The following is a 13,378-nucleotide window of genomic DNA, read 5'->3' as shown; positions in this document are numbered from 1 at the left end:
CCTTCTGTCGTTGAGCACAATTGTGAGTAGGTACTTGACTGTGGTTGTTTATTAAAATAGCATCAAGTCTCTGTCATTCACACTCTGTTCCTAGTGCTGAATATGTCACCCAGATTATACCACTCAGTACATATTATTAGGAGGAATCAAAACACTGACTCCACAGACATAAAAACAGCACTATGAACTGTGATAGTAAGCAGAATTAGTGATATATTTAGCTAAAAATTTTAGATATTTAAAAAATATACATTTTTTAAAATATTTTATTTATTTATTTGAGAGCGACAGAGACAGAGAGAAAGACAGATAGAAGGAGAGAGAGAGAGAATGGGCACGCCAGGGCTTCACAGGTGAGCGCTTAACCACTCAGCCATCTCTCCAGCCCTAAAAAATATTTTTGTAATAAAAATTAGTCTGAGGGGCTGGAGAGATGGCTGAGTGGTTAAGACACAAAGCCTAAGGACCAAGATCCAATTCCCCAGTTACCTACATAAGCCAGATGTGGAAGGTGGTGCACGTGTCTGGAGTTCATATGCAGCAGCTTAGAGGCACTGGCATGCCCAATGTCCCCATCTCCCTCTTTCTCTGTCTCTCAAATAAAATAAAATACGTTTTTTAAAAATAGTCTGGTCGGGAGGCAGAGGTAGGAGGATCGCCATGAGTTCGAGGCCACCCTGAGTCTCTATAGTGAATTCCAGGTCAGTCTGAGCTAGAGTGAGACCCTACCTCTAAAAAAAAAAATAGTCTGGGGCTGGAGAGATTGCTTAATGGTTAAGGCACTTGGCTGCAAAGCCAAAGGACCTCTGATTCTCCAGGGCCCATGTAAGCCAGATGCACAACGTGGTGCATACATCTGGAGTTTGTTTGAAGTGGTTGGAAGCCCTGGTGCGCACTCTCTGTCTGTCTCTCTATCTCATCTCTCTCTCTTTCCCTCTCTCAAATAAATAAATAAAAATAAAATCTTTTAAAAAATAGTCTGAACAAAGTTGCCACATTATTTTCTTTCTTTAAAATGATACCTCCACTTTTATTATTGGAAGATGTTTTTCCAAGTAGTAAATATACTCTCAGGAATATTTCAATTTCTTCTGCATTGAGAACACAGGAGACAGTGAGTTGTGTGTAGACATGCCCAGTTTGTGATTTTGCTTGCTAGTTTATCCATTGCCAACATGTCTGGCAATACCACTAGTTCCAGTGAAGACAGCCCAGCCTTTAGTTCTCTCTCCTGCATGTGACCCTTCATAGCATACTTGCCTGCTGCTTGTGCATTTGTGACTTCTTTCTATCATCACAGTTGTAGGATGTGTTTTGTCCCCTGGCAGGGGACTCTAAATATATCACTTATCTACTTGGTATGGGGACTGTCAGCCGTTAGGTCTCTAGAGCTCAGATGCATGTGTGTGGACAGCTTTATGTTCCCAGAATTTGAAACTGTAGCAATTTGATTATTTGTGTGAACTCTTCCTGACTTGTGGGAGGTAATCTCAGATTTTGAGAAACATTTCTTTTAAAAAACAAATCCAGTAACAGATTCCCATGACCAAGCCAATGTAAAATAATGGCTGACTGAAATACTGACTTATACAGTAGTGTAGAATTTGTTTGCCTAGAGGCAGCATTAAAATTCAGTGGCCTAAAGTAAACCAAAAAAGCTCATAGGGAAAAACTTTAATATTGTGGTTTTATAGTAATGGATGTACTAATCTAAAGAGAAAAACTGTATTTTAAAAGTACAATAATATTTTTTAATTTTTTGTTCATTTTTATTTATTTATTTGAGAGCAACAGACAGAGAAAGAGAGAGAGAGAGAATAGGTGTGCCAGGGCCTCCAGTCACTGCAAACAAACTCCAACCATGTACGCCCCCTTGTGTACCTGGCTAATGTGGGTCCTGGGGAATCGAGCCTCCAACCTGGGTCCTTAGTCTTCACAGGCAAGCGCTTAACCACTAAGCCGTTGCTCTAGCCCAAAAATGCAGTAATATTTTAAAGTGACATAAATCATGCTGCTATGACATACTCGTGAAATAGTAATCCCTAACATGAGCCATTTAATGAAACCTGTGTGACACTTATGTCACACAGGTATAATTTGCAGAGTATTCTCTGGTTTCCTCAGATCTTGCTGCTAGAACTAGAACTGCTTCACACCTCTCAGCGAAGGAAGAATCTGTTACTTGTTAACACACTGTGGGGCCCCTTGCATCAGTGTTCATGAAAGGCTTCCCCTTACTGATCCCCACCAGTCTAAGCCTCAGCGAAGGAGAGCCTGGACAGAGCTTCTTACACCGCCACTCTAGACCTGCGTCCTGCTGGCCTGTGCAGCCCACACTTGCCTCGTACTGGCATTTCAAAACATATGCTTGCATTGTCACGAACAGTCTACTTTAAAGTATCTAGATGATCAGAATAAGTGTGTGGAATTTTATTATATTTTTGCATTGTCTTTATAGGACAAAGATGCACAAAAAGAGGTGAAAAAAATAATCACTTCCTTGAAGAGGTAAATACAAGAACTTACTGTCAACAAACCCGTGCAGTCTACTAAAGTTTAAATTAACCAGAACCGTATTTTTATATCCTTTTTAATGTAAAGGTAATGTATTTATATTCAAATTAAATCATATTTCTAGAGAATGTATCCCACTGTAGCCCTCCAAAAAAAATCATGTTATTTGTAGAACCTCCTTTCTATGGTGTCAGTATATAATGAGCTATGAACATGTGTACTTTATATTTTCTGTCAGTAAATTGTAAAAAATATATACTGAACTCAGTCTAATAAAATTAATTCTACTGACTATTTTGTTGTTTAGTCAACATATTATAAACCATAGTAATTTCATTAGTATGGATTAAAATGGTAACAATGCCAAAAATTGTCAGTAGAAAAAGAAGATGTATAACAACTAACCAGAGAAATGTGAATAAAATTATACTGTTTTACTATTAACTTTGCAAAAAATAAAAAGGGAGGACATTCAATATTAGCAAGAGTGCCATAAGATTGTGTGTTTTTTAAAATTTTATTCAATTTTTATTTATTCATTTGAGAGAGACAGACAGAGAAAGAGGCAGACAGAAAGGGAGAATGAGTATGCCAGGGCTTCCAGCCACTGCAAACGAACGCCAGATATGTGCGCCCCCTTGTGCATGTGGCTAACATGGGTCCTGGAGATTCGAGCCTTGAACCGGGGTCCTTAGGCTTCACAGGCAAGCGCTTAACCACTAAGCAATCTCTCCAGCCCCAAGATTGCGTGTTTTTATATACCCTTAATAAGTGGGTATTTTGTTACAATCCTTCTATCTAGGACCTTAGGAATATATTAACTTCTAATCTTGCAATTCCCTTTCAGAGGAATTTCACAAAAGAGAAAAGCACAAGTGGTTTATGTGTATTTTCAGCAATATAAGACTGTGTACACAACAGAAGAACAGTTAATCATATTAGTGATTATAATAGAACATAATTTTGACATTAAAAAAATTACATGCTGGGCCTGGTGGCACATTCTTGTGATCCTCTCAGGAGGAAGAGTTAGGAAAATCATGAGTTCCAGGACAGCCTGGGCTACAAAGTAAGACCCTATCTCAAAAAAAATTTAAAATAGTAGAGAGAAATGCACAGACTGTCTTAAGCATAAGACAAAATAGTATATACATATAGTTTTAACTCTGAAAATACACCAGAAAAATACCTATAGGAGTACACTTACGTAATTATAGTTTGTTTCTGTAAGTCTGTATTTTATTTACTGTATTTCCCAATTTTTAATAATAAACACAATTTAAATTTTTTACCCTAGCTAGAAGTGATCTATAAATATTCCCTGGAATTCTTTGATCATCCAGGAAATTAGAGTAAAACTTGAATTTCCTGCTTGCTAGCACCAATACATATACCGTATACACATACACATAAACTCAAACTTTTCAAACCCTGACTTGGAGATACTGGTTAATCAAATGAAACCGTTTCTCCCCTCTCATCTTTTATAGTTGCCAATAGAGGCACTGAACCATTCCAACGCTTCCCCACTTTCTTCTACAACGGGTCTGCTGGCCAGATGGGGTAGCGTTCTATGAGCCCCGTCATAAATTTGTCAGAGTCCACAGTGCTGTGGATACCTCTGGATGGCTTTAAACAGCTGAGTAAGAATATACAAGTTGAAGCAGATTCTTCTAGCTAGTAAACAACATAATCAATCACACTGTAGACTTTATGGAAGCAGCTCAACCTAGCAGAAAAACAACAATGACTTTTGCTGGGAACTATGAGAAATATACAATAGTCCTGACAGAAAGATGTAGGACTCACATCATAGTCAATATTCATTTATTTACTTTTAAATTTTTATTTAATGACAAGCAGAGAAAGAAGGAGGAAATGGACATACCAGGATCTCTTGACACTGCAAACAAACTCCAGATGCATGTGCCACTTTGTGCATCTGGCTTTACATAGGTACTGGGGAATCGAACCCTAGGCCATCGGGTTTTGCAAGCAAGTGCCTTTAACTGCTGAGCCATCTCTATAACCCCATAATTGTTCATTTTTTCTAACAAAATTTCTGTTTGGGGACTGGAAAGATGGCTTAGTGGTTAAGGCACTTGCCTGCAAAGCCAAAGGACCCAAGTTCTATTCCCCAGGACCCATGTAAGCCAGATGCACAAAGGGGAGCATGTGTCTGGAATTCATTTTCAGCAGCTGAAGGACCTGGCACACCCATATTCATTCTCTCTTTCTCAAATAAATATATAAAATATTTTAAAAAATCTATTTGATTCTTTTTTGTGGTTTTTTGAGGTAGGGTCTCACTCTGGTCCAGGCTGACCTGGAATTAACTCTGTAGTCTCAGGGTGGCCTTGAACTCACGGTGATCCTCCTACCTCTGCCTCCCGAGTGCTGGGATTAAAGGCGTGCGCCACCGTGGCTGATTCTTGTAGTCAGTATGCTTTCAGGGGACTAGTTGGTGTCCACTGATTGCATAATAAGTATAACTGTAGATACACACTTAACCTAATAAAGAGGGATGGAATACTTCAGTTATTAGGGTATTGGAAATTTCTGACCCTTGGTGCAGTTCTCTAATAGAATGTTAACATAGGGAGTTCCCCCCTCATCCCATCCTGGACATGCCTCCTCAAATTAGCACTGCTCAGTTCCAGAGTAGGTTACATCTGCAGTACTCACCAAATCACATAATCCAAGAAGTATGTGTATCAAGGCAACTAAGGAGCTTCCACATTAAACTTTCCTGTCTTGTAAAAAGTTGAGTAATTGTCTTATATGATAGCATTATATGTAAAATATTACACCCCACCCAGGGGATTTCACATAAAGTGAGCTGTGTGGACTCTAATTGTCTGTGGTTGCTTCACTCACCACTCAGGAGGCCTGACTTTGGATACAGCAAAGGAGAGTGTTCCTAAGATGTGAACTGCTCCTGGCGGACCACTAAGGCCAGGCTAACAGGACACCTTCCACTCACTGACAAAGTACTCGAGCTGCTGACCTCTTGGGAGATTTCACGGACAACCCCGGAAAACGGGAGTTCAGATCCAGAACTTTGAATGTCTTCAAAAGATAAAAATCCAAACTGTATGTTACAAATTCTCAAAAGAAAATTAAAGAAGTAACCGAGTGTTACACTACAGTTTTAACAATTATGATAGACCTTATTATTGCATTGTTAGCTTGCCTTCTTACTACATTAAAAAAAAAATGGCTTTCATTGTAATTTGAACAACCATGTCACTTGTCAGTGTCCAAAAGTTGTAAAAATGTTTTTTTATTTGATATTTTCATACTTTTGATTTATGAAGAGCAATGGTATAAGCTGAAAGGGACCATAAATACAATCTTCACCAAATTTCTCATTTTGCCTTTAAATAGTGTAAGCTCTGGTGTGTGAGGAACATGATTGGGGGCAAAGATTTGTACTGGTCAAGCCTGAACCTGGCTCCAGGCCTTGGCACCTCCTGTCTTCTGAGATTCGCCTTGAGCCTAGACTTTTACATTCTGTTGATTGGAGTTAATACGTCTGGCATAGAGTGGGGCATAGAATAGTGATTAAGTATTCTCCCTCTATCACGTCACTTCATCCTCACACACTCACAGGAACTCTGGAGAAGGAACATTTGACTTGACCTCATGTGCAGATCGGGAAGCTAAAAGCTGAGGTGTTAAATGGTATTCTTAGCCCAGCGTAAAAAAAGACTGAGAACTGGGAGATGGCTCCAGAGTCCATGCTGTGGTCTGGGCCACTGTGCAATACCAGTGGCAAGTGGGGGAGATGGAGGCAGCAGGGATAAAAGACAAAACGTAGCGTGGGGGCGACACCTTTAGTCCTAGCACTTGGGAGGCAGAGGTGGGAGGAGCGTGAGTTTGAGGCCAGCCTGGGGTTAGAGAGTGAGTTCTCCGGGAGCCTGGGCTAGAGTGAGACCCTACCTTGAACCCCTAAAAAGCAGAAGAGCAGTGTAGGAAAGTGAAAAGAGGAAAAGGTTTGAAAAAGTAGAGAGGTATCCTGAAGAAATAAAAAAAAAAAAAAAGAGAGAGGGGGGAAGGTAAAAAGAAAAGATAGGGAATAGTTACATTGGGTTTTCGGATCTCTAGCATTTTCTAGATGTATTTCCTCATTTCACATCGTCCATTTCTGACAATCTTGTACATGGAGATGGCTAAGCTCTACTTGTCAGCTCGAAAATTTAGAATCAGTGTAGAAACAAACCTCTTGGCATATGTGTTAAGGATTTTTTTAAAATTTTTTTGGTTTATTTTTACGTATTTATTTGAGAGCGACAGACAGAGAAAGAGGCAGAGGGAGAGAGAATGGGTGCGCCAGGGCTTCCAGCCACTGCAGACAAATTCCAAACGCGTGCGCCCCCTTGTTCATCCAGCTAACATGGGTCCTGGGGAATCGAGCCTCGAACCGGGGTCCTTAGGCTTCACAGGCAAGTGCTTAATGGCTAAGCCATCTCTCCAGCCCAAGGATTTTTTTTTTTTTTTTTAGATTAGGTTAATTGAAGTAGGAAGACCCACCATCACTGTGGGTGGCATCATTTCATGGGCTGTGGGTCCGGGACTGTATAAAAAGGAGAGTGCAGGCTTCCTGATTTGGAATGTGGTATGACCTGCTGGTTCAAGTTCCTGTCACCATGATGAACTGCACCTTTGAGCTAGGAGTTGAAACAAACCTCTCCTTCCTTAAGCTGCTACTTGTCAGGTATTTGGTCCCAGCAACCAGAGAGCATCTAATGCATGTGCCTTCTCATACAGCACGTCTCTCTCACATGCTCACCTTCACACGTACAAATATGCACACACCCTGCCAAGATTAGAGAAAAGCAGTAGGAGAGAATGGTGAAGCCTGGGTTTCATGACTTGACCTATTTGGTTCAGAGAGAGAGCGACGCACTACGTATTTTACAGCCTAGACATAATTTAGATGCAAATAAACTTAGTATCTTTAAAATGTCATTTGTATACACACACACACACGCACACACACACACACACACACGAAAGCATGTGCACACACACCAGGATCTCTTGCTACTGCAAAGTGTCAAATGCATGCACAACTTTTGTGTCCAGTTTTACGTGGGCACTGGGAAACCGAACTCGGCTCAGCAGACTTTGCAAGTAACCATGTGAATCGTGGGCCGTCTCCCAGCCCCAAAGTTAGTATATCTTGAAGTTCTCTGATTTTGGGGCTCCCCAACCTATATTTTGTTTCTGGTGCCTGAAGCTAAAGCATTACAGTCGAGTTTCTAAAACTGGTCCACTGAGGTGTGATTGCACATATTTGATGTGTATACCTGGGAAACCACCATGATCAAAAAACATTTCCAAAAATCTCGGTTTACTCATGCCCCTTACTCCCCTGCCTCCATCCCTGCAGTTACTGGTGGCATGCTTTCTTTCACTATAGGCTGCATTTTCTGCGATTTCATGTAAACCTAAGCACACATCATGCACCCCTTTCTGTCTGGCCTATTAAATTGTGATTGTTTGAGACGTATCCATATTCACGTTTTACATCTGAGTTGTATTTTATTATGTACATACACCAATTTGTTTCTCAATTAACTTGTTGATGGACATTTGGGCCGTTTCCAGTTTGGAGTAATTATAAATAAATCTGTAAGCAAATAAAATCTTTGAATTGATATATACTCTCATTTCTGTTGAATAAACTGGAAGTAGAAAGCATGGTTGATAAACATCCATATCATTTTAATAACTGCAAAATTTTGCCAAAGCAGCTTCACCATTTTACCTTTTGACCAACAGCATAGAAAAGTCCTCCTTGGGTGGCCTCTTAGCCACATTTGGCATAATTACTGCTTTTAGTCACTGGACCAGGTATATTGTGATACCTGGTTGAGGTCTTAATGTGTTTTTCCCTAAAGGAAAAGGATGGAGAGCCTGTCTTTGTGTGTTTGTCTGCAATTCATACCTCTTGTCTGATGTGTGTACTCAGATTTTCCCTATTACTTAAATTAAGATGTTTGTCTACACCTAGAGCTTAAAGCCTGAAATTTCTCTGATATCTGCACACCAAGCTCTCCTGGCACCACCACTTGTTGAGAAAGCTGTTTCGTCACTGGATTGCTTTTATATCCTGGACACAAACCAGTGAAGAACATTTCTGGACTTGCATAGATCTATTTTATTCGTAATGTCAATACCACAATGTGTTGATTATTGCAGCTTCACAGCATTGAAATCAAGCAATATTAATAACGTTTCACTCTAGCTCACGCTGACCTGGAATTCACTATGTAGTCTCAGGGTGGCCTCGAACTCACAGCGATCCTCCCACCTCTGCCTCCCGAGTGCTGGGATTAAAGGCGTGCCCTACCACGCCCAGCCAACTTATTTTTTGTTAACTGTCTTTTCTCTTCTAGGTCTTTCGCATTTCTATATGAATTTCAGAATCAGTTTTTAAAATTTCTATCAAAAATGACAGATATTTTTATAAGATTTGTTTACCTCCGAAGAAAACTGCCATCTTACAGGCATTGAGTCTTTCAGTCCCTCAGTATAATATATGTCTATGCTTATTTAAGTCTTTACTTCCTTTCAGCCATGTTCTACAGTTTTCAGCATACAAGTCTTTTGCATATTTTGTCCAACTTAACCCAAATATTTCCCATTGTGATACTACAAGTTACAGTGTTTTGTTTCTGAGTTTCATTGCATGCAGAAATGGAATTATCTTGTATTCTGTGATCCCTTTAAGTTCACCTACTATTTCTGGTAGATTTTCCATATATTCCACTTATTAAAAAGGCTGTCTCTTTGTACATTACATTTACTCAGTTATAAATTATGAACATCAAAATGCTCATGTTTCAATGGTACAGTTTGATGAATTCTGACAAATTTATACACAATATAACTTATAACACAATTAAGATACAGAATATATGCATCATCCCAGAAACTTGCCTTGTGTCTCTTTACATTCAGGCTCCCACCTGCCTGCACCCCATCCTGAGGCAGACACCGACCTGCCTCCTGTCACTATTAAGTTAATTGTTTTCTAGAGAACAATAGAAATGGAATTACACATGTGCTCTCTTTAAGTCTGGCTCTTTTGCTGAGCAAATTTTTGAGTTCATCTAGGATATCGGGTCTATAAAGAGTTCATCCCATGTTGGGCAACTTCTGACTTGAGAATGTCAAACTGTCAAATGTTTCACTTCTGATGAGTTGTTCATAGTTTGTGGCTATTATGAATCACCAGCTTGAGCACTTATGTGCAAGGCTTTCTGCCGGTGGGTTTTTACTGAGAGGGTGAGCAGAGGGAATAAAATCCCAGACGTGACACTGCCCTGTCATGCAGTGAGTATACATTAACTTTATAGGAAGCTACCACACTGTTTTCAAGTAGTTGTGCTATTGTGCATTTCAGTCAGACATGTGCACATTCCAGTTTCTCTCCATCCTTGCCACTGCTTGGCACTGTCCACCGTAGTGGTTTGGCCATTCCAGTGGGTGCACCCCTAGGGGTGGTATCTCACCATGCCGGTCGCTCACACTTTTCTGGTTAGTGATGTTGAGCAGGCTTTCATTGCCTGTTGAATATCTTCCTCCTTGACTCAGCTGTGCTCACTACTAGCTCAGTGCCCCCCCCCCCCATATCTGCTAATTCTACAGTCAAAAGTGTTCTTGGGCTGGAGAGGTGGCTTGGCGGTTAAGCACTTGCCTGTGAAGCCTAAGGGCCCCGGTTTGAGGCTCGTTTCCCCAGGACCCACGTTAGCCAGATGCACAAGTGGGTGCACGCGTCTGGAGTTCGTTTGCAGTGGCTCTTGGCCCTGGCGTGCCCATTTTCTCTCTCTCTCTCTCTCTCTGCCTCTTTCTGTCTGTCGCTCTCAAATAAATAAACAAAAATAAAAACAAATTTTTAAAAATGTGTTCTTGTTGGTTGCTAGAAAATTTTACTTCTATTCTGGATTTAAATTAGTCATTACATGAACAACTTGGCAGAAGTTCTCCTTTTACTCCCATCTCTGGGTAAGGTCATTAAACCAGACCTTTTGAAATCTTATGTGTAGGGAGATTGAGCTGGTAACACTGAAACATTAAGTTCTCTGACTTCTCACATCACAGTCCATGCTTCTTAGTTTGTTATTCACGCTCATGGTTCTTTGAATAATTATCTCTACTCCACATATTCATCACATAAACAGACACCAAACTCATCTTGATCCTGTGCTCAATAAATACTTCTAAAATTGAACTTGTCTTTTTTATCTTATTTTATTTCATACGGTATTAGTCAGGGTTCTCTAAGAAACAGAACTGCTAGAATGAATTATTTTAAGAAGGGAATTTATTGGATTACCTTACTGTAGTCCAAAAGCAGTTGCAGGCCTGAGAATCCAGGAACCGGCGGCTGCGCAGTCCACGTGGCCAGAGGCCTCCACAGTCCATACCCAGCGCTGCAGATGGCGTCGGAAGGCCTGGAAGCTTCCTGAGGAGCTGTGGGGTTTCAATCCACACGGGTCTTCAGTTCCAGCAGCCCAGTGGGTAGAGGGAAGGGGCTCTCTTTACCCTGAGCCTCCTCATTTCAAGTCCCCCTCTGAGCAGGGCTGCCCATGCTGGGGGAAGGGCGCACTCTGGCGGACGGACTTCCTCCTTCAGTGAATCCTTCCTGGAGGCCACCTGGGAGACCCACCTGAAAGGGATTTCTGTGGATTACTAAACAGATCAAATTGACAACACCTTAACTATCGTATTTACTTACTTGAAAAAGAGGAGGTGCAGAAAGAGAGAGGAAGAAGGAGGGAGAGGGAGAATGAATGGGTATGCCAGGGTCTCCAGCCACTGAATAAGAACTCCAAGTACATTTGCCACCTTGTGCATCTGGCTTATGTGTGGGTCCTGGAGACTTGAACCTGGGCCCTTAGGCTCTACATGCAAGTTCCTTAACCACTAAGCCATCATCCACCCTTCATTTGTATGTTAGGAAAAAAGAGAATTCAAGGTCAAGTTTTCTCAAGATTTCAGAGCAGTCATTTCATAGGAACGCATACTTATCTGCAGAACTTCATGAGACTCCCCCCGCAACCTCCTGCTCTTATTGACCATGTAAAACAGACCTCAGCTGGCCTTTGAGTTATCTGTATGGAATATGTCAGCATACTGTTTTAAGTTTTGCACTGCATCTGTTAATTTAAAAAGAACACATGTTGGTTCTGTAAACATTTGCAGAAACCCACATAAAAATAATTATTAGTTGGGATGTTTATGCCTGCAGCTATCTTTTCCCTTTTAATGATCATAAAGAATAAGCACTAGCGTTGCTTTGTTTCTCAGAATGTAAGTCATTGCTGTGGTGAAGCAAGGCATTGGGTCTTTAGAGGTCTGGATGCCTCCCACCCTTTGCCTGATCAGCCCACAGAAAGGTCAGCTCTCACCCTGCTTCTGCCAGAAGGAGCTTCCTTCAGCCAGGACACATTACTTGTGAAAGGCATGATCTGGAGAGGCTAGGGCCAGGCTGCATCAGCTAACACACCACTCCTACCTCCAACAGATTTAGGAGGAAGAATGATCCTTGTTTGGAGGACTGGGGATTCTAGTTGTAGCTGCTTCACTAGACCTGCCTAGGGTAGATGAAAACATTTTATCTAATCTATCTGTCTATCTCTAATACACCCAAACACCTCTGGCTCTCAAATAAATAAATAAATAAAATTAAAATTAAAAAAAAAGTTCAATACTCTCTCCAGGGTTACAGAACCCTGCCAATACCTGCAGAACCTAGCATTTGTTCTCTTTGCTGTTAGGCCTGACCCTGATGACCTTACCAGCTGCCTTCCTTTTCTCAAGACCAGATGTCCCTCACTCAACTAATTTCTTCCTTCCCTTTCGTCTGGCCCTTCCCTATCTAGAACACAGAAAGGAACTTGCAGGCTTCATGTTAGCCTACAGAAATCTCAATCCCAGGGTCAGTAATAGGGACTTTCCATTGGCAGCCTTTTGCCTTGGACATAGGAGCCCTTGGAGAATGTGGGACTGGAGTCCCCGGGGTACAAGGGGATAGAGTCCAGAGAAGACACCACTAATGGTGACTTTCCTTGCACAACAATTTTACTCTCCTTCCCTTGGGGTGTTTTGGGGCATTCCCAATAATCTAGTATGTATGCTTCTGGTTCAGTTACCTCGGTGCACAGGGGTAAAGGTCCAAGGAAAAAAACTGGCACCCCACATTGAAGAGGATCTTTTTCTGGGAAATTCTAAATGTCTCCTATATGGTTCATGGCTGGTTACTATTGTCTACATCCCAACTTTAAGAGCTGGCTGAACCTCAGTATTTGGAAATGATGGCACGTTCTGTTGTTGTGATGGCTGGGTTCTGTGGTCAACTTGGTCTGATATTCCATAGCAAAGAGAAACCTACATCTCTGATCTTCGCATGCAGGGCCGCTAGAATAAAACCTGCCACGTTGTAGGCATCAAGTAAAGGAGAAGCCTTTTGGAACGAGAATGAAAAGCCGGTTGATTACAACAAGCACTTCTCACAAAACCCCAGGCTTGGCACTGATAAATGTGCTGTGGATGGGTGTTTGCTCTTGCCAGATCATATTCTGGAGGCTACACTTGTGAACCATGAGAGCATCTCCCAGGTCAGCACTGCCCTGAGAAGGTCTGTCCCTTATGTCGCTAGAAGTGCCACGACATGGTATCCCAATTTGATGTTTTCCCACTCCACAAAGCCAAGTGTGGCATAAACTCCTTCCTTATGTCCAGATCTGACTTTGTCAAGTGACAATGAAATAACATTTTTTTTTTTTTTTTTTTTTTTAGTTTTTGAGGCAGAGTTTCGTTCTAGCCCAGGCTGACTTGGAATTCACTATGT

General features: G+C 41.2%; 1 protein-coding gene across 7 annotated transcripts in view; it reads left to right on the top strand.

Annotated features, from left to right (window-relative positions):
• Rmdn2 (regulator of microtubule dynamics 2) overlaps positions 1–6,573 on the top strand; it is a 48,554-nt gene extending 41,981 nt beyond the window's left edge. For 5 of the 7 annotated variants that reach the window (XM_045137386.1, XM_045137385.1, XM_045137387.1 and 2 more), the window contains 2 exons: positions 2,459–2,508; positions 5,399–6,573. In XM_045137386.1, coding sequence (XP_044993321.1) covers positions 2,459–2,508; positions 5,399–5,438 — 90 coding nt within the window. In that variant the 3' untranslated portion in view covers positions 5,439–6,573. Of the gene's footprint in view, positions 1–2,458; positions 2,816–5,398 lie in introns of those variants that run through there. The other 2 variants (XR_006634135.1, XM_045137384.1) reach the window with 2 other exon arrangements.
• Positions 6,574–13,378: the final 6,805 nt, after the last annotated feature.

The sequence above is a fragment of the Jaculus jaculus genome, chromosome 18, assembly GCF_020740685.1.
Source record: "Jaculus jaculus isolate mJacJac1 chromosome 18, mJacJac1.mat.Y.cur, whole genome shotgun sequence".
NCBI classification, from domain to species: Eukaryota; Metazoa; Chordata; class Mammalia; order Rodentia; family Dipodidae; genus Jaculus; species Jaculus jaculus.
Note: the sequence above shows the minus strand (reverse complement) of the source record. Positions and strands in the feature narration are given on the sequence as shown.